Source organism: Streptopelia decaocto, assembly GCF_964273445.1.
Source record: "Streptopelia decaocto genome assembly, chromosome: 5".
Lineage (NCBI taxonomy): Eukaryota > Metazoa > Chordata > Aves > Columbiformes > Columbidae > Streptopelia > Streptopelia decaocto.
In genome coordinates, this window is record NC_138659.1 from 44,300,393 (window position 1) to 44,327,362 (window position 26,970).

General features: G+C 41.3%; 1 protein-coding gene across 11 annotated transcripts in view; it reads left to right on the forward strand.

The window, feature by feature from the left end:
- The window catches only part of ZMIZ1 (zinc finger MIZ-type containing 1), a 346,761-nt gene extending 321,466 nt beyond the window's left edge, over positions 1-25,295 (forward strand). For 5 of the 11 annotated variants that reach the window (XM_082053542.1, XM_082053538.1, XM_082053544.1 and 2 more), the window contains 9 exons: positions 1,885-2,095; positions 3,283-3,388; positions 3,951-4,111; positions 4,439-4,506; positions 7,617-7,685; positions 8,213-8,460; positions 11,478-11,641; positions 17,299-17,547; positions 20,739-25,295. In XM_082053542.1, the coding sequence (XP_081909668.1) occupies positions 1,885-2,095; positions 3,283-3,388; positions 3,951-4,111; positions 4,439-4,506; positions 7,617-7,685; positions 8,213-8,460; positions 11,478-11,641; positions 17,299-17,547; positions 20,739-20,846 (1,384 nt within the window). In that variant the 3' untranslated portion in view covers positions 20,847-25,295. The remainder of the gene's footprint in view (positions 1-1,884; positions 2,096-3,282; positions 3,389-3,950; positions 4,112-4,438; positions 4,507-7,616; positions 7,686-8,212; positions 8,461-11,477; positions 11,642-17,298; positions 17,548-20,738) is intronic. The other 6 variants (XM_082053546.1, XM_082053545.1, XM_082053540.1 and 3 more) reach the window with 2 other exon arrangements.
- Positions 25,296-26,970: the final 1,675 nt, after the last annotated feature.

The following is a 26,970-nucleotide window of genomic DNA, read 5'->3' on the forward strand; positions in this document are numbered from 1 at the left end:
CCGGTTCTTATTAATAAGTAATCACTGCTGGGGATTGTGCTGGCTCATTCAGTAGATTTATAGTGCTGCACTGAGGCATGAAGCTGTTTCTTAATATCTGTTCTTTCTTTCTTCTGTAGCTCACCAAACACGTAGCCTTTATTTAAACCTATTTTAATGAACACTCATAGGTAAACTATGCTCAGGTCTGCTGTTTTGAAAAGCTTGTTAATAGTGGGGAGAAGGGATGGTCCTGTAATGAAGTCATTTCACGTTTAACGCAGGGCTGGATGGATTCCAGAAAAATGAATTAGTCACATGTGTGTATGGATTTCGGTTTTATAGAGAATGGTGGAATCGAGCCAATTCGTAACACTTCTTTGCCAGTTAAAATTCTCAGCAAAACCTCTCACATGTACACACATAACGAACAGCAATGCAACTATTTTTCTCCCCACTGGGAACTTTTCACGGTTACGAGAAACAGAAAGGCTGAAGGCAGGGAAAATGTCGCCTTGAAGCTGGTTCAGTCTTAGCACTGCTCAGTTATTAATAGCATCCCACGGTGGAGACACTGCGTGCTGAGGACATGAGGGTCTCCTGAGCTGTCACCACTCTGTGACATTCAGCAGGCCTGCTTGTTGTCCTCGGGAACACACTTATTCTGCTTGGGTTTTATCTCAGAGGTACCAAGCCTTGCATCCCTCCACGTTTGGGTGGCTGTGGTCTGTTCGCTTGAGGTGAGAATCTCCAGTGGACCTTGCAGACAGAGCTTTCAAAAAAATCATTAATAAAATATGGGGAAAAAAAGCCTGGAAAGACTTTTTGGGTAACCTTTCATTTTTTAAAAAAAGCATGTTTTTATCCAGTGCTAAATCTTGATGTTTTGAAATCCAGAAAAGGTGATGTTAAGTCAGAATTGAAATCCCTAGTTTCGGATAAGGAAAATGGCAGCTAGGGTGATGATCTCCTGAATGAGCTGTTCCTCATGGATCTTACAAAGTATCTTCCTTTAGGCAAGATGAAGAAATGAGCACCTAGATTTTTAAGCATGGAAGATAAACATTCAGCTGTCTTTTGCTGTCACGAACAGCAGATTCCTGACATTTCAGTTCAGTTCTTCGTTTTCTTTTAAATCTCTTCTTCAAATTACTCATTCCTAACACAAGGTTAACATTGATGTATGAAACTGAAGTCATAGTCTCTACCCACTTTATTTGTGATTAACTTAATCTCAGCCTTTTCCTCTTTTAGAGGTGTTACGAAACTAATTTTTGAGGAGCAAAATAGTGTGTGGTAGTTATTATTGGAGAGGTGGGAGGAATTCACGCTCTGAATGAAGGTCTAAATTGGGTAGCTTTAATCCACCACTGTGTTAATCTGGAATCACAGGAACACAGGGCGTGAGACACGGGTCATTTTGTCTTAGTTGATTTACTTGTTCTGAGGCAATACTAGCTGTACCTGTATTTTATCTGACAAGTGTTCGTTCAAATACTCTTTTAAATGTTCTGAGGTAGTGAAGAATCCAGACTCGAAGCACAACCCACTGCAGCGCATCACTTTCTTGTTCTTAACTCTTAGCACACAGAAAGGACCTACCCGCTGTTAACGTTTTTCTTTCTGCAGGATCATTCCATGGTCTAGTTCTGCAAAGTGGTTTGAGATGTTCCATTGGAAAGTCCTTAATAAGCATAAAATGTTAACAACTTTGTAGCATGCTTGCATCATTAATTCATCATGACTTGCTTTTGTTAAGGCTTTCGTGAAGAAAGTATGTTATATCCTTTCCTGGCAGTAACTCTAGAAAAATAATCTGATTGATAAAAAGCGTTCCTAGCATCAACCAACCTCCCCCTGCAATGTGAAGCAAAGTTAAAGGAAGATTTATTGGTTGTTGTACAGGTCTGACTTGGAATTACAGTTCAAGTGCTATCACCACGAAGACAGACAAATGAACACAAACTGGCCAGCGTCAGTCCAGGTCAGCGTTAATGCAACCCCACTTACCATCGAGCGTGGTGACAACAAGACATCTCATAAACCTCTGCACCTAAAGCACGTCTGCCAGCCAGGAAGAAACACGATTCAAATTACAGTCACAGCATGTTGTTGTGTAAGTATGCTGAGCTCGCGGCTGCAGCTGCTGATGCTGAGTTTGCTGTTTAGCACAGTTTGCAAATGTTGCCTTAGCAGAAAGAGCCTTACTCTCGTTTTTTTCAATACATTTTTCTGATAAGCTGCTTGTTTGATGATGTTGACACAGTCAGAGTGCTAATATGGAAATATTTGCTGCTGAATTATTGCAGAATGTAGTGGTGTCCTTCCGATGTCTCTGAAAAGGCTTGTGGTCTAGGGCAGGAAGGGAGTTTGATGTCCTGCCTATTTCACTTGTGCCTCTGTAACAAGGTGGCTAAAGTCTATTCATGTAGATTATTGTGATACAGACTGTTGTCCGGTACTAATTTCACTTAGGATATTAAACTGTGTTTGGTTTGACCTGAGAACATCAACACTGTAATCACTGGTGGTGGTGATGATTTTTCAAGTAGCTTTTCAGATGAAAAACTCATATTTCATGATGCAACTTTCTGCTTTCTCCTTTTCCATGGTTTAGGAAAGGTTCAGGGACAAGTACCGTATTTTTAATGCAGACTGTTGCACACGTACAGTCTGAGCTTTTGACTGTTCCGCTGTCACTGACAAGAAAGCAAGCTGCTACCTCTCCCAAGGTCACAGTGTGAGACACTTTGACAAGAAGCCATCCACTCATTTTGCTTTACTTCACACTGATATTTCTTCACATAATGTCATTTATCTGGTGGCTAAGTGCAGGGGCAGCATCCCAAGAATCCACAATGAGTTCTGTGTTGGGGAAGAAGATTCAGTTGGTTCCAGAAACATCAGCAGCAAATCATTTTTGCAACTCACAACATAGTCTGAGGGCAAGCAGGTAGGCTAGACTGTGTCAAAGAATCCAGGGTTTTAAAAATAAACCCTGATGTCAGAGATGAATGCATCAGCCCTATGTGTTCTGAATATTAAGGAGGGAGAAAATGCAGAAAATCTTTGCTTTTTGAAAGCACTTGTATACGTTATGCTCCTGGAGCGTGGAACAACACACTGTGCGGTGTGCCGTGTCCCCGAGGGAGCGCATGTGTGCAGCAGAGCAGAGCAGCTTTTGTATTTTAGCATCAGGCTCTTACGGAAGCCACGTGTGCAAGGGAAGGAGGCAGCTCTGTTCCGCAGTGTATTTACCCTGTGCCTTTGCTTCTATTGGTAACAAAATGTGTTTTCTTTCAGTCACACTTGTTCGTGTTGCAGTTGGTACACCGGCCATCAGTTCGCTCTGTACTTCAAGGTCTACTAAAGAAACGCCTCCTCCCAGCAGAACATTGTATCACTAAGAGTGAGTTTTCATTTCGTGCCGGGATGACTTTCCAGAATGCCTGTGTTGAGTTGTGATAAGCTATTTCTACCTAAGGTTGACTTGCGTATTGCGAACTTTAAGCTGCGCTTGTTAGGAATTTCCAGAACATCCTGTGCATAGATTAAATCTTGGGTATTCTCAAAAGTTTGAGGGCTATTTGGGTGGGGGTAAGAAAGTACCAAGGACACAAGCTTAGTTCCCAGCAAGGACTCTCCCATTCCAGGAGAAAATCCCTGTGGCTTTTCCCTCGTGTTTGTTTTTGACTTAAAGTCCTGTGTAAAAAAGATTATCCTTTATTTATTTTGGGCTGCTAAGTGCTCGTATGGCAATTTATTTGGTTGAGAGTGTAGCTGATATGCATGTGTGTGATGGTTTGTCTGTTCAGGAGCGTGTTCTAAGTTGCACAGAATACACTGATGTGGATAAATTGTCCATTAAATTGACCTTTAAAGGTTGAAGTGTCAGTCTTTCAGATGTCTATGTTAGCATTTACAGTACACTTGCGTTTTCTCACACATACACGTACCTTCTTCATAAACAGTCAAGAGGAACTTCAGTAGCGTAGCAGCTTCCTCTGGCAACGCGACACTAAATGGGGAAGATGGAGTAGAGCAAACTGCGATTAAAGTGTCTCTGAAGTGTCCGATCACATTCCGGCGGATTCAGCTCCCAGCAAGGGGTCACGATTGCAAGCACGTACAAGTGAGTAGACACCAGTGGCCTGGCAGTATTTTGCAGTACCTTTAGCTTGGTTATCGTATGAGAGAACCTAATGAAATGGGATTTCTCTGTATCTTTGAATCTAAATAATTGACTATATGTTTACATTTAATACAGAGGGAGAAAGTAAGCTATTTGGTCTAGTATTCAGTGCTAATAGTCTTGTTTTCGTGGCAGTTTCACTTTTGTCCCACTGATTCAGTTAATACAGTATTTTCCTTTTATTTCCTTTTTCTTTTTTTTTTTCTGTTTTGTTCTGTTTTATTTTGTTTTGGTTTTGTTTCTTCTTTGTTTCTTTCTGATACTTAGTGCTTTGATCTGGAATCTTACTTGCAACTGAACTGTGAAAGAGGAACCTGGAGGTGTCCGGTATGCAAGTAAGTGCAACCACACTACATGAAATGCAGTGTTGACCAAGTTTACATCATATTTAAGGTCATAGAGGGGAGAAAAAGGAAGTGCTAGGAAATAAGATGCATATGTTACATTCACCTAATATCATAAAGTTCAGTGAGAATTCTTGCAATATTTCATAAATTGAGGGAACACCATAGATGACGAGAAATTTAAAAACAGATAACAAGGTATTTTCTCACAAAATACGCAATCTGCGAGCTCTCATTACAGGCTATCCATGGGTTGTGTAGAGTTCAAAAAAAGCTCAAAAAGTTATTGATAGACAGATACCTACATAAATGAATGGACTGGGAGTTTTTCTTCCCCTGGATCATGAAGTATAAACAACTACCAGACAACAACATGCCATGGCAAAATAATGGATAGTCTATTCTAGAGTTATTTTTGTACCATTTTAGTGTTACTGAACTTCAAAATATTAGATTGGTGCAAAAGTAATTGCAGTTTTGGACCATGAATTTTAAATCATTCTAACTAATCTCAAACACATCTTTATTAATCAAAATAGGAGCTGTTAAAATCAACACATTTTTGCCAACAAGAAGTAAGTTTGTTTATTCCTGTAGCGTAAAAAACTGTGCTTTGGGATTCGATGAACTCTTGCAAAGCATTTTCTGCATCCTGCTGGTTGTGGAAGCATTTTCCCTGCAAAAAGTTGTCGAGATGCTTGAAGAAGTGATAGTCGGTTGGCAAGAGATCAGGTGAATATGACGGGTGAGGCAAAACTTCATAGTCCCGTTCTTTCACTTTTGAAGTGTTGGTTGTGACACGTGAGGCCGGGCAATGTCGTGAAGAAGAATTGGACCGTTTCTGGTGACCGATGGCAGCTGCAGGCGTTGCAGTTTTTGGTGAATCTCATCAGTTTGCTGAGCTGACTTCTCAGATGGAATGGTTTTGCTGGAATTCAGAAAGCTGGAGCAGATCAGAGTGGCAGCAGAGCACGAAACAGTGACCTTGACCTTTTTTTGGTGCAAGTTTGGCTTTGGAAAGTGCTTAGGAGGTTCTTCTCGGTCCATCCGCTGGGCTGTTTGTCACTGGTTCTCATATAAAATCCACTGTTCATTGCACATCGCAATCTGATCGAGAAATGGTTCATCGTTGTGTAGAAGAAGAGAAGGTGACACTTAAAAACGATGATTTCTTTGATTTTCAGTCAGCTCATGAGGCACCCACTTATCGAGCTTTTTCACCTTTTCAATTTGCTTCAAATGCCGGATGACCGTAGGATGGTCGACGTTGAGTTCTTTGTCAACTTCTTGTGCAGCTGTAAGATGATCAGCATTGATGATTGCTCTCAGTTGGTTGTTGTCAACTTGCGATGGCAGCCACTACACTCCTCATCTTCAAGGCTCTCGTTTCCTTTGCGAAACTTCTTGACCCACCGCTGCACTGCACATTCGTCCGCAGTTCCTGGGCCAGATGTATTGTTGATGTTGCAAGTTGTCTCTGCTGCTTTACGGCCCATTTTGAACTCAAAATAAGAAAATCGCTTGAATTTGCTTTTTGTCTAACTTAATTTCCATAGTCTAAAATAAATATAAAATAAACAGCAAGTAATAAGCTAGTAGCAAAAAAAAAAAATCAGAAAGCCAGAAAAGCACATTGAAATTATATATAGCATAACCACATTTATTTAAGAACATATTCCAATATCAAACGGCAAATTTCAACAGTGCAAAAACCGCAATTCCTTTTGTGCCAACCTATGTGAGGATACTACAGTGTTCAACATGCAGCTGAACATGAAGTGCAGATGCCAAATAACTGTCTAGGCACTGTCACATAGATACACTGTTAGTGGCAGTGTTCAAGGAGGGGGGGAAGTTCGGAGACTTTAACGTTTCCCAGTAATTAGGTAGGAAATGAAGTTGGTTCCTCCAAGGTCAAAGTCAATTTCAAGTTCAAATTAAAGTGCGAGCAGAAAGCAGGAAGAATTCTAGTCCAGAATAAGGCTGATTTTAAAAAAGGTAGAAGATTTCTGAGGAGCAGAGTTTTGGAGTGATTGCTTAAGGGAAAAGACAGGTACCTTGCCATACTTTCCACCTTATGTTTTGACCAGAGAGCTAGTATGCAGCAGAGGAAATAGAAAAAAAAGCTTTGAAGTAGTTGCAGAATGCCCATTCTTACGTTTAACTGGGCAGCAAGAATCACAGAACATCTGCGGGCCAGGTCGGTGTCTGTAACTTACTGTGCTCAGTCCATAGGGTTACAAGCTGCTTCTCCTCAGCTGAGGAGCCAGGGCTGCTCAGCTCAAGCAGCTGTAGCAGCTGGTGCTTTATCTCTGCAAGTCTCCAGTTCAATGCCTGGTGTGCCAGCTGGTGTTCGGTATAGGCAGGAGTGGAGATTGTCCATTCTGCCTGCCTCTGTGGACACTGCAGGATTGAGACGAGCTTGTTTGGATTACTGTCCGTGATTGATACATATCCTAAAGCGCAGGTGCTTTCTCTGAATACTAAGTTAGGCTAAAGATATCACAAGAATTGGATGTTTAGCTTCTTCATGTATGTATTCATACATCTAAGCCTAAATTTTTGTCCTGTTTCTCTCTGAGTACCTACGTTCAGATCTAAGTGTCTACATAACTAAGTAATTTACATTTTTGTGTTTTTCTGTCCCTGACTGTGCTGAGCTTAAGTAAAATAGCTATAGGACTTAGTTACTTTGAAGCCATATTGCTGTGTAGCTCAAAGAAACCCCATCCAGTCTGAAAAAAAGTAGTGCTAGGTGCTAGCTGATGTTGACAGGTGGGATCTGCCATGTTTGAAAAGCCTTTAAATTCACAATATATTTAATGAAAAAAATATTTAAAGGATATGAACAGCATGTGGACACACAAAAGTAGATGTATGTTTATCTTCTATTTGATGTAGAATACTATTACCTTGGTAATGCAGATGTATAACTAAAACTGCTTGCCGCAAATCATTCCTAAATTATGTGTTACACATAGTAAATTGGTGGATTTCAGTCTGCAGGTTTCATCACTAACCTGTCCAGCTTCCATCCCCCTTCTACACATGTGTAGCAATTTTCTAACATAGGTCATGATTTGGTTTTTTTTCCTTTTTAGTAAAACTGCTCTGCTGGAGGGCTTGGAGGTTGACCAGTATATGTGGGGTATTCTGAATGCTATACAAAAGTAAGTGAACTTATTAATTTCTCATATCCAAGACTAAGCAACTAGGAGATATGTTAATGAGTACTGAGACAGTCATGCCAAAGTAGGTCTTGGCAATTGAACTTGAATGTTCTATTTCATGGCTCCTTGGTGGAGCTGGTGATACAGTGAATCGGCATCCGTCTGTTTCATGGGTCTTGTTTGAGTTATCTCTCAAAGGCCTCGCCAGTGAAGCAGAGGAAAGAGTGAGAATGGAGGCTGAAATGCTTTCTTGTATTTACAAATAGTCCCTCAGATACACATATGGTAGACTGCACAGATATGTTTGGGTTTCATTGTCTGGATAAACACAGAACTGTCCTCTCACAGTTGCCTTTTTTAAAACTTGCTTTTGGCACGTACTTGAGAAGTGAAAGATCTTGAGGTTGTATTATAGTAGAGCATTTCAGAACACTTGTTACCATGCAGATTCTTATGGAAACTTCATCAGAATTGATTAAAAAAAACACGGATAGCTAATGTGCTAAAATTTTCACGTTATTTTACAGCTCAGAGTTTGAAGAAGTTACCATTGATCCAACTTGCAGTTGGAGGCCGGTCCCTATAAAGTCAGATATTCACATCAAAGATGACCCAGATGGCATTCCCTCAAAAAGATTTAAGACCATGAGTCCAAGCCAGATGATCATGCCAAATGTGATGGAGATGATTGCAGCTTTGGGTCCTGGCCCATCACCTTACCCATCCCTACCCCCTCCTCCAGGAGGCAACAACTCCACTGAATATGGTAACCAAGGTTAGTTTTACAACTTCATGCACCTGGGTGGTCACTCTAGAAGTCAGTGGTTCAGTCAGCTTTGTGATTCAGGTATGTCAGTGCATCTTCTCAGGGAGATGCACAAGGAAGGCAAATTACACGGCTGCAATTCTGAAATTCTGCATCAGTCTTTTCGTTTAAGATTCATCTGTTTAGTGCAAAATGTATTTTAATAAATTGGTGCTTGTCACATTGTATCCCGTCCTGATTCAACAAAGATTGTGTGTTACCTTACATATTTATGCCCTGCCACAATACACATCTTTCCTCCTTTTTACTGTCCATTTTTCTTCTTTTCCACTCTCATTCAAGTGAAGGCTCCTAATGCTACAGAAGTTACAAACTAGAGAACCTTACCCATTAACCCTACCCCTTGGGCCACTAAGTTTAATTTGTGGCCAGGTGGGTGACCTTTGCTAGGCCACCCAGAAAGTAGATGACTTTTAAAGAGCTTTTTACTGCTTTGCAAACACCTTTGCTTTAGAAAGTTACTTTCGAGTTCCTCCACGCATGTGCTGCCAGATTGACAAATGGGGAACTAAATACAGGCAGTGGAGATAGGTTTTCAAATGACTGGTATATTGTGAATAACTCGATTATGGTGACAATTCTGAAAATATGAAACCAGAGACTGTTGCTTTTGCAAGTAATAGGATATGACTCAGTTCAGCTCTGGGAAAAGACCAACTGTTCACACCATCAAAATCCCCAAATTGATTACCGGGTGATATATGTGCTTTTTGCAGGCATTTGAAAAAAACTATACATTTCATGCAGAAGATGGTTAATTTGCTCCAGTGACTGCAAAACTGATGACAGACAATAAAACTTTTTAGGTTTCCAAACAGATGAATGATTACTATAACAAAGCCAAGAGCACTGAATCACAAATTTTTCATTCATTTAGCAGGAGTGAAGTGCAGTCACAGCTTGAGAACAGAGCCATCTATTCTTCATCATCTTTCTAGCTCGCAATCAGGAACGGACAGGGTAGTCACGTCAAGTGGGGTTTATGGTTTGTGTAACAATTGCTGCCTGAACTGTTATTTCCCCGCCTTCCTCTGTGGATCCTGCAGCAGGGGTAGTCATTGCTTCTTGGAGCCCTGACTCAACACTGGCAGGTGAAACCCACGCTCTCCTGTTTCCCCTGCTATAGGCACATCAGTGCCCAGCACCAGATTGTCCTCAGTGCCTTTATGGGCCTGTCCCTCGGCGTGTGGCACAGCTCTTGCCCCAGAGAAGGGCATAGTGCTGCGTGGCTGTAACTCCCTGGCCGTGCATCTTCATTCTCCATCAATATGCGCCCCGAAACTTGGTGTTTAGAATTGTGTAATGTCCTCTGATTAACAGTACTCTAGAGCAAAGTAGTAGTACTCCTGTGGTTTATGTTTGTTTATTTGGGTTTGACAGGAAGCATACTGAAGTTTAATTTGCAAATATAATAAGTACTCAGTAATACAAGACCTTATTCCAGCTCCTTGCTATTAAATCTTTCTGGAAAAGCAAGGCAAGACCAGCTGTATTCTGTGAGACTCATCCAGTCTGCAGATTAACAAAATGAGAATTAGTGAGGCTCTGCAGTGTTTACATGATAGATCAAAGTCCTGACTTATTTGAGAAACACTCTTACATGGCTAATGCCTTCTATTCCTCTGAGATTAAACTTCTGCTCGTGAAGCTCTGCTAAAGACCAAATGATGCAGCTACTTCAGTTTGTCAAACTCCCTTCTTGACTTGAACATTTAAAGCTGCTGTACTTCAGCTGACGAGCTGCAGGCTCTCCCTGCAAGCTCAAAGCTGTTTTATTATTTCAGAGCTCTGTATCATCCAGTTCAGTTGCTTATATGAAATAGCTGGGTGGCTTTAGTTCAATTTTTGCTGTTTGTAGCAAGTGAGATACCAGAGTGGGTATCTCAGTTGGAAATGTTAACAGAGGGATCTGGACAGAAAAAAAGTATGGAGAGTAAAATCCCTGTATTGGGATACATGCTTGCTTTAGAATTCAAGTGAGGATCACTGGGCTGAGGTGAGATGGATCAAAGCATACCGATGATGGTCATACAGTATTTGTTCTGCAGATCAGCAGGGGACTCCAGGCTTCTTGCTAGATGGGAGATGTATGGGGGTAAATCCAGATCAGTTATCCTGAATTGGTGTGAAATTTCGACAACATAGTTTCAGGCTGAAATTAGGTAGATTTAATAAATTCGCTAGTTTTTCCGTTACAAGCATGCATATGCACATGCCGAAACACAGGCTAAAGGCAGCCAGTTTGTAACTCTGAAAATGAGAAGAATAGATGCGAGAGGGGAAAATGGATGTTGTATTTGCAGACAATCAAGTGAATTCTACTGGCTTCTGTGGCAGCAAGCAGAATTACATCACAAACCCTGATTAGATGCGAGGGCCTCTTCTGCGCTATTTTAATGGAAGCTGCCTGTTTATACTGGAGAAGAAGAGGTAAAATAGATGCTGTGCTATGAACTGGTACTGTGGCATCTTCCTGGTACAGTTCTGTCAATTAGCTTCATCAAAAACTCAAGCAATGCTGCAGTCTTACTTGAGTGTGTACAAGTGTAGACATAAATAACACATCTGTAGTACAAATCGTTTTGGATTTGGGCAGTCAGTCTCAGTTGGACTGAGATGCTTCCAGATGCAAATATTCCATGGAATCTAATATACCTTTCAGTTCTCGACTTGGTTATGTGGTGACTTGACAGTGGTTTTTCAAAGTGTTGGCAGTTTTCAATTAGTTACAACGTGTACGTGAGTTATTAAAGCAGCCAGTATTTGGAAGATGGGTGCATCTTTTTCCTCCGTACCCCTCCAGCTCAGCCCAGCAGTGGGCAGCAGAGCGTTGTCATGTCCGGTGTTGCGGTGTCCCTGTGCTGGGCAGGGAGGATGCCGTGCTGCACGGCTTTTGCACCATACTCTGAGAGATCAATGTTGGGAAACAAATAGTTTATTTCATATCACATCTGTTTCTCTTTTAGGCAACAGTTACCAAGGTCATGGCAATTTCGACTTCCCGCATGGGAATCCTGGTGGCACGTCTATGAATGACTTCATGCATGGGCCACAGCTGTCACATCCCCCAGACATGCCGAGCAGCATGGCAGCTCTCGACAAACCTCTCAGCCACCCCATGCAGGAATCTGTAAGTAATGGTGCTGCAGACGTAGATTTTTCCTTTGTCGGGGTAAGGAGCTCTCACCCAGCTAACAGCCTTGCCTTGTGAACTGCTTTTACTTTTTGTGGAGTCCTCACTTTGGAAGTTTGTGAAATAGAGTAGTCCTGAGAAATGCCAAAAATTCCATTTTTAGTTTCTAACCTTTTTGAGTTTTTGGAGAAGCATTTATAAGCTTTTTGAATTGTCATTTTAAGTTTGCTTATCTGAAAGAGACAACCTGGCTTGGTGTGCTGTGTTAATCATTGTGCTTTGCTCTGACACCTGAAAAAAACTGGGCTTCATTCCCTAGGCCAGCAGGATCTGTGAATATCCATCTTCAGCAGACAGCTTGTTACAGCAAGACATCGACTGACTTCAAAGCAGGGACAATATCTTCCCTGGCTTTGTCCCTGAGGGCAAAATTTGCATCAAAGTGTTTTGAGGGGGAATTCTACCCAAGTAGCATGAAAAGCGCTTTTAAGCTGTTGGCAGTAGGACAAGCCTGTAGATTTCAAGGAGAGGTGCAACCACTGGTCTGAGAGTGTATCAGTGTAAGAGACTGAAAAATGGAGGTCCTTCAGGTCTCAAATGGAGTGGCAAAACTGCGTTGGAAAAACAGCTTGGTCAGAGCGCCGAGTTTCATATATGGAACTTTATATATCTCCAGAAAATGCAGTACTGTGACAGCTAGGTGATAGAAAAGCTACCAGCAGCATTTAGCTCTTAGGCATGGCTAGTCATCTGTTTTAATTCTGGGGGGTGTGTGTTTATATATCCTTTTATGTTCATTTAAGTTACAGGGCAGGGGCTGTTACCTCACGGGAAGGATGTTTAACTTGACAAGTCATCTGTGCCATGTCTTTAGTGAATACTAGAAAGTACAATTTCAGAATGTAATGAGGAAATGTGGTAGCAGATGCTCGGCAAAAGCCTACTTGGTGTCTCCTCTAGCTGGCAGTGGATTTTGCAGGGAGGATGGTGAGAAATGGGAAGAAAGTGGAGAGACAGTTCTTAGTATAGCTTGGAGAGAGCCCAAGTAACAAGACTGTCTGCAAAGGGAGAGTCCAGAAACCATAACGACATTACCACTTTACAGGCTAATAAAGGACAGAACAAACATGCTGTAAACTTAATTTTATGTTGACAAATTCTACATACACAGCTTAAAGAGCAGCCTGAATTATCTGCATCAGAACCTACCATACAGTATTAGAATATCGTAGTGAGGGGAAATGCTACCAACCTGATCCACTTACAGCTGCTTTCCTTTGAATCCAGCCACACGGAATTATTCTTTGCCTCCTGTTACCTGACACCTACCTCTTGAGTTCATCAGTTAGCTGCTATACCTTTGCTATAGTAGTTGCCCCAGTGAAATTTCTGGAGTGGTAAGATATGAATGTTTGAATATGAAAGTGAAGGATTTGTGGTTTTCTGAAGATGAGACAACGAGACTGCTTAAAGACGATAGCAAGGGTGCAAGTTGCTCAAGGCCATGCATGTTGCAGAGCTGTAAGAGGGCATTTGGGCAAATGTTAATAGATTTTTGGTTCTGTGGGCCAGGCTGTAGCAAATCTGGTTATGATAGCTGGCAATTGAAGTAAAACTTTGCCTCACTTCTCCCTCATCTGTCATGGTATGCAAGCTATACTGTTTGGGAATGGCAAGCGGCACTAAAGCAGGCTCCACCTAGTTTATGTCAATGGCTGATTTTCTCTAATGAGGATCAGTTTTCAGGTCTGTTGACACAAAGGAGTTAGACTGACCTTGTTAGTGCTCCCACACAGCTTTTTCAGTATTATAAAGTCTCTTCTCTTTCTCCGTCTTTTCTTGTCTCTCAAAAATGAACTGTTTGTCTGTACCAGACACTCAGGAAAGGCAGCTTTAAAATTACTGCTTTTAGAGAAATGCATGCCATTAACACATTCCAAAATTGTGTAGCTGAATGTCTTTGGACAGACATCTCTGTACGAAAATAACTATAGATCACATTGCATAGTTGAACTAAAGTTTTAAGATGTTGCCTGTGCTCTTGTCTGGCTTTCTGTCTTTCCTTTTTACACATTTAAGGTGTGTTTTGTTTACATGTACTATTTGCTTCGAGGTGAGTCAGGATCAGATGTTTGGTCCTTTCGGACCCAACCTCTCTCTCTAACTGGAGCTGAATGCTGCTGAGGAAGCTCCTGATTTTCCTATTATGAAGATTTACAGGGTGTTTCAAAAAGATGGACCCAGTTGCAGAGATTCAGTGATCTCAAATTTGGTCCATCTTTTTGAAACACCCTGTATATAGTGGTAGGTGGAGAAAGTTGATCCCTCCAAGACATACTCCATAGGTTGCTCCAGGAAATGCAGACGTGTTTGCCCAGTATATGTAGGGCTGGGTAACCAGCGCTGGATCAACAGAACTACCTTCTCTCAACACTGCTGTTCCTGACTGCTACAAAATAGCTGCCACAATTGCATTGTGTTTGTTCTCAGAACATGTAAATAAGTTTCAGACAAAGGTGAATTCAGAGTTAGCTCTGGCTTAGTGCTTATTGCAGGCAGTGTAAGGAATAGTACATGACTGAGCAATGGATGATTATGCCATAGTTCCACATACACAGTGAAGTGGTACGAGCTGGTGCCACTGTGAAAATCCATTGCTCATGTTTCTATTTTCACTTTTCTTCTGTCTCTCACCAGCACATGTGTTATTACAGCCATGAAGTGATCTGGATCTGGGTACTGATGTGATGGAAAACTAATTCAGGGTGGGAGGAAAAGAACTTTAGCTTTGACCCATGTTACATCCTCAGTTGAAGTTCACTGTATGTCTGCAAGAATGTTCCTGAGGGTTTGGATGGGAAAAGTGCCCAGGAACTGCAGCAGGGCAAGATGGCATCCTTCAGTGGTGCTAGCCCAGCAAATGAGTTGGTAAAACTATGACCCTGAAAATGGAGGGAGAGATATACCATAATCATAACCTGCTGATCTTTTTTCCCCACTATCAGTTTTCTCCTGAGATTAAAGCAATATTGTTCTGCAGCTGTGAGGCCCCGTTGCTCTGCAGCTATACATCTCGGCACTCCTAGAGGTCACTGTTGGGCTCGTGAAGAGTTGTGGTTTGTGCTATTAAGCTGAAGCTGTCATTGTGTCTACTGTAAGCTTTTGTTTTATAGACTGTGAACATTTTAAGAGCGCCAAGGTTTACACTCCCCAAACCAACTCTGGACTACATTGCTATGTAAGCAAGGGGAACTTTGTCAGACCCCATGTTCATAGCGTGGGTTAGCGTTTTTAAAATACAGTGATGGGAGATGGCAGACACAAGCTGAACATACACAAAGTGTATTGCTTAGACTGCTTTTGCACCATGGTGACCTTATCATCAATTAGATGAGTGCAAACAGAAAAATATTTAAGTCCTGAGCATTTTGTTTTCTCACACTTAGGCTGGTGGGGGGAGCCTGTGGCCTAAGTCAGGTGGATGTTGAACCTGTGATGGCTGTTTAAGATGATGGTAGCCCTCAGTCATACAATGAACAATTATTCCCTATCCAGTAGATGTCTCAGGGCCCAAGATACTGCCTTATCAATTAAATATTTATATATTAAAAATGATTGCATATATGAACATAAGGTGGAATTTCTTACCTGTTTGTTTTGAAGTAGGTCTGAGAACGTATGAATACCTCTTGGCTTAAATAATTATTGATATAAACATAGCAGTATGACTCTTGCTTTGTGCATTCAGGGATAAATTTAAGAGGCTATTTGAGATAATCCTGTTTTGCTTTGTTTTTCTGGAAATTGCTTTCACACTTTAGCAACACTATCTTAAATTGCTTTTTACTTTCTGTTATTATTAAGCTTAATTTCCACACTTTCTGTTGCATGTGTCCTGAATGGATGAAGAGGGAAACAATCCTATTTATAGTATAGACATCTACTTTCGCTTGGACTTCTGCAAAGTTTTTAGGCTGCAGGTTCATTTGCATTGAGGTGTGGTCTGTGGGCAGATTTTGTACAAGTTTACCCCTAAAGTACCAACAATAATGTTACAGGACACTTTTCAGGTAGTCGAACTGTGACCCTAAAGGAGAGAAAAGTGTTTATCAGTACTTTTTAACAGTTACTTTAAACTATTATATGGGAAAGAGGCCCAAATGTGGTGTGGCAGATAGAATCCTGCTCATTTCCACTGTCCTTTATACTACCAAAGTATTGAAAAGCACCTCCGTGTAGCTGAGTACGAGTGTCCCAGTGGATCAGTATTCAGGTTTCAGTTTTCATAAGAGTGGTGAAATGTATTTTTTTAAAATGCTTGTTTCTGTATTTTTTTTTTAATTTTCTGGGAACATTTTAATTAAGTCTTGTAATAACCTCCCTTTTGTTTTGCAAAACTGAAGAATAGGTTAAAATAACCTTGCGGTTTACTGTGCTATGAAAGGGTCAATGCTGACATAGCATTTTGCTGGTTTCTGTTGGCTTGGCTGGATAAATTTCATGCTGTTGTTGTATGTATCTGTTCTTTGATTTCAGCTCCCCGTTGTGGCAATATGTAGCATTCCTCAAAAAATGCTTACATTTTTTGCTTCTCCATATACCAAATTAACATGAGACTTCTGATTCTGAAGCATTCAGGCACTTCTTTCTCATGGCACCAAGGTCAAGCCCCAGAGAATCCACTAGCGTTAAATGTGACATGCAGCAGAACGAAGAGTTGGGCTTGTGCGTTTTTGTTGCTTCTCTGTCATGTGAGAAAGACTTTTCCTCCATTCTTCCATAATAGGGTTTGGAAGATGCATGTGGTTTGGTAGTTTATTCCTAACAGAAAACATAAAAAATACTAAGCTTTTGCTAGAGAACTTATCTGTAGCATGAATACAAAACAGAAGTGTGATCATTAGCTTACTTTAAGGTAATGCATTTTCCTTTGCAGTTGGCAGGTGTGCGGCACCTCCAGCAGCTCTGGGGCTCACGAGCTGAGCTGACTTGGGTTTTGTCAACCATCAGAACCCATGAATATCAGCAAGGAAAAGCTTCAGCCCTTAAAAAGGGGGTGTTGCGTTCTGCAAAGAAAAGGAGGGGATGAATGGGGAAGGGCTGGTGTCTGCACAATTTTTGCTGAACCACAAACAGGCAGCGATGTCAGGAAGCTGCCCAGTAAGGGAGCTGAGCAGAAGTGATCCATTTTCTCGGTTAGTCAGTTTCATGGCATAGGGATCGCTATTCAACAAATTCTCCATTCATTCGTGGAGTTCTTAAGGGCAAAAGCACCTGCCTTGCTAATGCTGGGCAGCACCAGAGCCTCCTTCTCTCCTCTTTGGGGTTCATTATTTTGCATCTTCAGGTGCAGTTCCCCACGTCACAGGGAAGCAAACCAACAGCACAAATCCAACGTGTTCTTTTCACCCTTGCAGATAACCTTCAAAAAGCCAAAACACTCCCTCCAGCATTGGGATATGGAGTTTTCTTTTCCAATTGCGCTTTTTTTTAATTTCTTTTTTGTGTGTGTGTATTGGTTTTTGTTGTTGTCGTTGCGTGTGTCTTTTTGTTTAAGTTATTTTGTTTTGTAACATGTGGTTTCAGAGTCAGGCACCGCGAGCACTGTACCTTGTGGCCTCACTTTCTTTTCCTGCTTTTTTCCTCCTCCGCAGATCCCTCATCCCGGCAGCACTGATCAGTCCCATACTTCCATGCAGCAAGGTTTGCACGTCCCTCACCCCAGCAGCCAGTCAGGGCAGCCATTACATCACAGCGGGCCTCCTACCCAGCAGTCCCGGCAGCCGCCCCCGGCCGCTTCTAGCAACCATCCACACAGTGACCTGACCTTTAATCCCTCCTCAGCCTTAGAGGGTCAGGCTGGTGGACAGGGAGCACCTGACATGCCGGAGCCCTCGCTGGATGTAAGTCTTGTGTCATACTATCATCTGCCTGCCGTGGCGTCTGCTTCGCATTGCGGTGGGAGGGCGGGGAGGGCGGGGGACGGGGACGCTTCCACAGCACATGCCATCCTCTCATGCTTGGTACATGGGCGCTGCAGCCGAGGTGACAGGGCGCTCCTGGCTTGCTGGGGGAACGGTTCTGGTTTGAGCAGCTGCGTGGTGTGCGAGACATGGCCTCTTCCTAGCACCGAGGCAGGCGTTTCTTCAGACGGCCGTTCAGGCACCGGGCTGGGAGCCATCTCCTGCCTTCCCCTTGTTGGCAGGGTCTCTGGGGTGCTCCTCCTGAGCCTGAAGCCATCGCAGTGCCTGAGCACAAGGAAGGACGCAGCTGTGTGTGGTTCTGGTCTGTGCTGGCCCACCCCATGGCACTGTCTCTGCTCCCTGCAGCCAAAATCAGGCTGTGTCCATCCATCAGCAGCACAAGTCCTTCCCCCCGCTACGCCATGTAGGAAAATAGAACAATAAGGGCGTCTTCTGTCTCCTTAGCCACTATGGGAGGCAGCTTACAACTAAACAAAGATAAACCTAGCTTTAAGGCCAAAAGTAATCTTCCGTCTCTTACTATCCATTCAGTGGAGTTGGAAGCGACTTATCTGAGGTATCGCTCTGGTTAACCACCTACCTCCCGATATTTAAATTCCTTAGCGCTCGGATGGATTTTCGTTTGAGTCGTACGTTCCCATGCGTGTAGCTTCTGTCTGTTCCAAAGTCTGCTGCTGCACAGTGTAGTTTTTTGAGAGAAATGTTCACCTCTGTGCCTTGGATTTGTATCTGTATTTACTGTTGCCGTATCCGTACGTTGTCCCCGTCACACGTAAGCACCGTACGGGCAGGCAGCCTGATTGGGGGCAGGGTTAAGGGAGGGATGGATGCTCCTGTTGCAGGAAAAGTGCTCCGTGGAGTGACTTCTCTCTGCAGCAGGCTGCTGCTGTTCCACACAACACGGTCACGTGCACATCCTTTGGGAACAATAGTTCATGTGGCAATTAGAGGTCTGAACCCTTAAGGACCCTGGATGAGAAATATTAATGGGTTAAATTAAAATGTGATTTTTTCCTTCAAATACTTCAGCAACATGAAGTGTGCCGTTATGGGTCAGGCACCCATTCCTCAGTGAAAGGCAAAGTAGAACAACCTGTACATTTATCACAGTAGTGTGGTTATCACTGACGGAGGCATGCTGAATTCTGAATGGGAGACTGAAATTATTTTAGCTAAATGAGAAGGCAAGTGCTGTACAGTGTGAGGAATATAGTTCTTTGAAATGTCTGTGAGCTCAATCATGATCGAGTGGATTATTTTAATGGATTTAATTTTTGATGTCTGTGTTGTGGAACCAGGCTGAATGAAGTCCTGTACAGCAAACCATATGGGACTCTTTACCATGGGCAACTTGGTCCTCTCTCTGCTAACACAGTCACATTAATTCTTTAGGACTTAAGTGTGATGCAGTCTAAGGTTTAACCTGGGTTAAAGGATATACCTTGTATAGGTACAGATACAGGTGACCTACGCTTTTACCTCAGACAGCAGAGACACGAGACTCAAATGACTGCTTAGACCTCTCCAGTGTTTGCTTCAGGAGCACAGGGTGCACTTCTCCGAGTTCTCGCCCACCCCTGGGTGTCTGAGCTCTGCTCCAGCCCAGCACGTCCTTCCTGAGGTCTCTGGCTTCACCCGGCTGTGCTGCCTGGCCCCTCTGGCCAAGGCAAGGCAAGGTCACCCTCAAAACTTACACACACTGAGCACGTTGTTTAAAACTTCCACCTTTCCAGGAAAAAAAAATATATATATCCCCCATATACAAGAATGAGTCTCAGAGACACGATGTTAAATTTTTAAGAATTGAGATGTAAAATCCGAGGGCAAATTAAACCATTTTTTACTTTGTACACATTTGGTGGGACTGCAGTTTTCTTTTGGGCTTCTATACTAGGTATTCAAAAAAATTATGATAGCAGGTGAAATGCATTTAAAAGCCTTATGTCTTTAGTCTAGTACTATGATAATAGCATTTTTACCATGAATAAAAGGAGGTGGTATTTTAAGAAAAGCATTCCTGCTGGGAAATTCTGTTTATGTCAACTTGACATTGCATTTTTTCAAAATGCTTAGGAAGTAATAAACTTCTTTTTGCATTTCATATTTATGTTATTGAAAAATGTGTTGATCCATATAACATTAGAAGATGAAGCTGCATTTCCACAGGAGTAATAGAAGCATATAAATATAACATTTGCATGCTAGATGTGATGTAGTCAAGCTTTTAGTTTTATAGTATTTGAAAACATAGAACAACTTAAAATGAATTTCTTATACCTACTATTACATTAGTTAAAGCAGTCCATATTTTTTCTGTCTTTGCTTTAACACAACACTGAATATAAAGGGAGTTTTTTACAAACTCTTCCCTGTGGTTTTTGTGGTTTTTATATATGACATGTTTACTTTTGACTAGGACATGGCAAGATGCAGAATAAAGCAGAAGACGTTGCCTTCTACGCAGCCCAGGAGTTAAGATTTGCTTGTTACCTGTCAGGTCAAAAAGAATCTGAGTGATGGTTCAAAAAATTAAATTTTCTATTTGAAACACAGCATTAATAAAAATGTAAATAAAAACCCCACAACTATTCCTTTTGATACTTTAAAACATTGTGGAGATTAGTGCATCTTCTCTTGGAGAGGGTGTTATGCCCCTGGCTGTTTAAAATGTCTGGAACTGCATGTAATGCTTGATCTCCTTTAAAGCTCAAAAATATATTGCTCAAACTGCAGGTTTCAGGTTTTTATTCAGTGTTTTATATGAAGCTAACATACGTAAGGAGCATTTATGGAGAAGTTTTTGTCAGTTTCCCTGGCCAGGAAATATACTTTGTTTATTGATGAACTTTGTGATGGGGAGGTGGACTGAGAAACCCTGATTGAGATGGTAATGTGATTCACAGGTGAAAACTGAGTCACATAGATATTCACAAACAAGCGGATACTGTACCATCTTTGGGTGTTAGGTTTGTGTCACGGCCTTCTGGTTTATTTGGATATATACATACGAAATCCAGTTTCCAGGAATGTGTGGTATTTAATCCCTTTTTTTTTTTTCTTAATTGTGTTTCTGTTATCTGTAATTTTCCTTTTATCTTTATATTTTATAGCTGCTTCCAGAACTCACAAATCCAGATGAGCTACTTTCGTACCTGGATCCTCCTGATTTGCCAAGCAATAGCAATGATGACCTTCTGTCTCTCTTTGAGAACAACTGAAACCATATGTATTCCCCCATCCCTTTCACTTGTTCACACGTGTGTGGCTGCACAGCGAGGAATCTTAACACTCCTTTTCCACAAGAGAAGAAAAAACTCACAACTTGATCCAGTGGTGCACTCCCTGCTTTCTTCATCTCAGAACTGCTTTTGTCAGCTTCAAAGACTGCGAAAGTGACGGGAGAAACAATACAGAAACTTAACTAAATGCAGTAATCTCTGAGTCTGCCGTGCTACACGTGACAAAGCAGCAGAGACAGTTGTGCAGCTCTTGGAAACCCCATTTGTTGTTCATCCTCTAGAGAGAGAGTTCTGTGATAAACATAGTGTGAAGTATCTTGGCAAAACCATATCTTGGCAAGGGAAGAAAAGGCAACAAAATGGAACTGTCTCTAATTGACGCGTCTCAGAGTGTCCTTCCAATGTGTGTTCTTCCATTTATTTGAAACTGTATCTCCCTCCACCCCACCTCCCCTCTGCCCCTCTCCGACCACAGGTTTGTGTTGGAGTGATTGTCCTGGCCACACACAAAAAGAAAAACAAAAACACATACAAAGCTCAAAAAAAGCACAAATCCTACAGTCAAGTGGCAAAGATAGGGAAGACACACAGGCCCGTCAGAAGGAGCCAGCAGTTTAGCTAACGCGACTTCAGTGGCGGAGTCCTGAGAATCTCCAGGCTGCAGCCGTGGGTGTCGCTATTTCTGCCAGCGCAGGAATCTGAATCGCCTCTTTGCAGACGATCCCTCTGGCCAAACACACAGATTGGAAGCACCCAGGAAAAATAAAAATGTTTCTGATGTTTAGGGTTTTTTTTGTGGTTTTGGTTTCAAATCAGTACTGTTGGTGGCTGCATTAACATCCAGCTGTTGAGATTGCTGTAACAGATCTTTTACCATGTATGCCATACGGAATGGAAAAGAGAGGTGGGGGGGATGCAAACCAAACTGTTCCTGATTATTACCCACAGCCTTCAGTGCCCTGAGCGTTTGTGTCACTGTCTGTACTGCACAATACATAGACAAGCTGGGTTGAAGGCAGCCAGGAAATCATTGCAGGATGGGAGGAGCGTAGCATCACTATCTGCATAATTATTTTTAATAATCAGCTTGAGAAGGGGCATTGACATTGGACAGACATCTTACAGCTTCTTTTTTGCTTTGCGTTCCGTTTTCGTGACTGTTACAGATAATTCAGCCTTTTTCTTTTCTCTTCCTTCAGTTTCTTTTTATTTTAACTGCTGGGATGAGCTTTTTCTCCCGAAGGACTTGGGTGTGGGGAGAATAAGTAACTGTTGGTAGATTCCTACTGCCCCCGAGAGACCCTGCTGCCACAATCACTGTCTTGCCCCGTGATCTGTGCTTCTCGTGTGGTTGCTGCTCCTGCATGAGCTTCCTGTTGCTTCTGTGCCCATTTCTGTGCTCTTCGTCTCTCTCTAATAAATGATGTACAGTAGCTGTGTAAGAAGTGCATGTGTGCCAACTTTGCCCTTGTGGTGCAACATTTCAGCTTTTGCCCACTGTACAGTTATTGGTTTTGTTCCTTTTTGTTACTAAAGCAAAGGTTGACCTTACTCCTTTTCCTCATCACAGATCCAATCACGTGCCCGCCGTTTGCTCACCACAATACATTTTAAACTGAAGTGCCAGGCGAAATTCTGTTTCTTCCTGTCGGTTTGACTAGATAGCTTCCTAGCCCTCTGTGTTTAGTTTGCAGTGCTGTAAATGGCATGCTCTGTGCTTACGACTCTGGATTTGCTTTCCTCACCAAAGTCATATTTGTAAATTCTTTGCGGTTTTTGTTTTATTTTGCTCTTTTTGTTAACGTTTCCCACTACTGCTGTACATGCGTCGTGATATATATATGCTAGTCAGCAGCACCTTGCTGTAGATATTAAAGGAAATGGCAGTTTAGTTCTTTTATTTTCCAGTAGGAGTATTGAATCTGTCAAACATATTATGTAGAGATGGTCCCACACTTATATTTTTCCTGTTTCGAGTTTTTTTAAGAAAGGCGCTGTTCATTATGCAAAATCAATTATTTTAAGAATTGCTATTGTAAATATCTTTGTGAATATTTTAGTATTGTCTTTGATAATATTCAACATTTTCATGATCTGGTTATACTTTTGCTGGTGTTTTTAAATACCTTGTCTGAAGAAAAATATGGGTCCTTTTTTAAAAAAAGAAAATTGAGGGTTCTTTAACAGAATAAGGGAGTTGCTTGTTTTTTGTTTTTTTTTTTTAATTCCCCCCCATTTTCTTTTGATAAATTAGCCCAGATTTCATATCCATTGATGTGATGAATGAATTGATACACCAGGCAGTACCTGGACAATCGGGGCCCAGCTTCATTGTGGAAACATAATTATAAAAGATTGCCTAGGGCAAAAAAAACCCCAAGTAACCAACCGATGTTCCCTGTTTGTGGGCGACTGTGGGCTGGTGGTGGCAGAGATGTGGTTTGTTTGCCTGGGGGAGCTGAGCACCTGGAGCAGCTCTGAACAGGTGACGATGCACCAAGGCAAGCAGCAGCTCTGAGGGACCGCATTGATGTCACTGCTCCGGTCCCTGAAAAAGGGGCACGGTAACACCGAGGGATGTCAGTGGGTGGGGGAGGGAAACAGTTACACTTTTTTATTCTGCTTAGAAGTGTCTTTTTTTTTATTATTATTATTATTATGTGGGCTTGACAACCTGTAGAAGTACTCTGCAGAATATTAAAGATACCTTGGTGTAACACGTGGTCATGGTGTGGTGCTGCTATCACACAATTCCTCAGAAAGACCGTTCTTCAGTTACAGATGTGTTTTGTAGCCGTTTTACTGTAGTAGATTCCCCCTGTATTTTTGCTGCATTGTTTATGTAGGTATTGAAGTCATTTGCAGGGCTGGCTAATGATAAACTGACTTTATGCCCTTAGAGTTTGGGTTTTTTGTTGCAGGGGGGAGGGCAGGGAGTTTCTTAAGCCATAGGTTTGGGAATAAAGATTTCTCACTGTTAGTTGGAACTGGTTGCTCAAACTTTTTTAATTGATTCTATTTAATATTCACAAGCAACTAAGTCACCTGAAATTATTTTTTTTCTTAAACACAACATCATATTTTAAACAAGCTATGTTAAGGATTGACCTTTTGCCTACTGGTAGTATTTAAAAAGTACCTGTTGGAAAGGATGAAGGGAAAAAAACCCACATAAATGTTAGCAATATGTTTGGAGCAGTGTTTGCATCTGCTGTGTAAAATAATAGAGAATTAAAGTCGACGGTTGACATTTTTAAGCTTACAGAAACAAGCAGAACTTAAAGAGAGAAAATACAATTTTTACCCATCACCCAAATATTAGACATTTGAGACAGTTTAAAAACTTATCTGTCAGCTAAAATCAGGTCCTGTATAGTGGAGTCAGTATGAAAAAGCTTCTAAATGAAAATCTAGTTATTTTTTTTATCTGTTCACTGCCGTATTAAAGTTTAGAAAAAGAAACAAACTAGCAAATAGGGTAATCACAGTCATTTCTTTTAAAGCTTAATTATTATATGAAATTCCAGTAGTATTTTTATTCTTCTTCTTTTTTTGTTTGTTTACTTTTTAATTGTTTCCCTATGGAAGTTCATCTGGGAAAGAACCCACAGAGATCTACAGTTCTGCTGCCAAGACATTATTATAGGACTGACAGAGACACGCCAATGTCTGCAGCGGAGACTCAAGGGACAGCTGTACATATGTAAATGACAAATAGAGACATGTTAACAGAAATGCATTCATTTTCCTTGGAATGTGCATTGTTTTTATTTCGCAGGAAAAAAAAAAAAAGCTTGAAGCTCCATCTTATGTGGAAAATGAATCCTGTTTGTTAGCGTTTGTGGAGTCTCAGCATTTGTTTCACTTTCACTTCTGTAATATACTCTGATCCTTTGTTTTGTTTTATCTACATGTAATATTTAGCTTACGTGTACTAGTCTATCACCTGTGTATTTTTAGGGTGCTACAGAAATAATGAAGAAAAGTACGGGGATTAAAAAAAAAAAAAAGAAAAAAAAATTGTAACCAAATTCATACTTTGTACAATTTTTGATATCACGATCAGAGGAGAATTAAAAAAGTACAATCTGAAGTAACATGCAAAAATGGCCATTGTCTTTGTTTGTACATTGTATGTACAGTACAATGCAATCATTTCATACTTTAAACTGGTCAGAAAAAATAATTGTGATTTTTAGTCTTGCAAAACTGTATGTAGTTAGATGATGTGACAACCTAATATTTATCTAATAAATATGTATTCAGATGAAACCTGTATATTAGGTGTTCATGTGGTTATTTTGTATTTAAAGATCAAATTATTTGACTATTGCTAGACATTTATATACTCTGTTGTAACACTGAAGTATTCTCATTTTCTCATGTTAATTTTTTTTTTCCTAAATAAATTTGCAAAATTAAGGTCTGGCTAATTGGCAGCTGCTTTGTAAATTGTTAGTTTCTTTCTGAATCAACCAACTTGCCGTTTGCGCTCCCTGGCCGGATACAAGGAAAGTCCGTGAGAAGGTACCGGTGATGGGCAGTTCAGAACGCAGGGTACCGTGTATCACCTGAACAAGTAGCGAGTTATTTGAAATGACACCTTTGCGCGATGTAACAGAAAAGGAGGGCTTGTCTCTGGTGCTGACACATGTTCTGCAATACAGGATTATTGTCTAATCCAACACGGTAGATGGTTACCTTTGTTTTAAATTCTCATGAGAATTTAAAACTTTTCATTCAAATTGGAGCCTGTCATTCAAGTGGAAGTAGTGACTTTGGAAGATGACTAAAATGAGGTATTTTTTTTAATGCATCCCCATCTTAAAGTTGAAGGACTTGGTTTCAAAATGTAGTCTTTGAGTTACAAAGTCTGCTTAACTATCTGCAAGCAGATGGATTTGTTACACAAGGAATACACACGGAGTCGTATCAACAACAGCCGCAGCATGCAGAGGTCCTGTCCTGGTGGAGTTCTACACCCGTACTAAGCCACACATGCCAGGCACTTTGCATCTTAGAACCTGCTGTAACAGAGAAAGCATCTGTATTTGTGGCATTTGTGGAAGCATTTAGTCTAAACTCACCTTTGAAACGCACCCAAATACAGAGAACAACTGAGCCGTTTCACAATATAAGTAGCTATACAAGTAGGTAATTGATACATATCAACTAATCCACAGCTCCACAAGGACACAAGTTCTTATTGTTGATTGAGTTGCACACAAGTATATATACATAAATCTAGACTAGAGATTTATTTTCTCGAAATTGGGAAAAGTTGGTTATTTCTGATGCTCAGCTTCCTCCTGCTTAGCTGGCACTACCCATTACAATGGGCTTTTAGGATAAGATAACAAAACGGAGTTACAGTGCACTCAGTAGTGAAACAGAAAAAAACATGTATCCATTCCAGCCAATAATTAACTAATATTTTTCTTTTGGTGTTTTGTTTTCCTGGAAGCTCCCAAGAAGTGTCAGTGAGATGTACAAACCTGCTTTGGCACTGTACAGATGGATAAAAGCACGAAGACCTTGAGTTGTCCTTAAGCGCTGTGCTTTTTCAAGCTCACTTTGAAGCCTGAGGAGGCTCCGGCGATTCTGCAAGTGGAGTGTCTGCCAGATGTGACCTGAGGACCCCAGGACAGGTATGATGACTCTTCCCTCCTATCTCCTTAAATTCCAAGTCTGTACAAATCTTCCTGTATTGTGAACTTCCAGTCACAAACAATTACCTTTCTTTTTTACACTTTGAATTATTACCAGAATGTCACCTTATTGCACTTTTCCATTTTCTGTGTCACTGAAATCCTGCCGACCCTATGTAGGATATTACTCGTAATGTCTGTCATTGTGCCCATGCACTGTTCACGTTTGTTCTCTCCAAAAGGAACACAGGATTTTTGTTGTATCAGACAGACCTCCAGAATCTTGTATCTTTTCTCCATCGGCTTACAGAACTTTCTAGGGGAAAGTAAAAGTAGTCAACAGGGAACCTAATCAGTGATGAAATCTTATTTATAAAGTGGGCAGATGTTAGCGCACAGCTTGGTACAGATGGACTTACTGGTTTGTTTGCTATGTAGTTTACCTGCATTTCCAG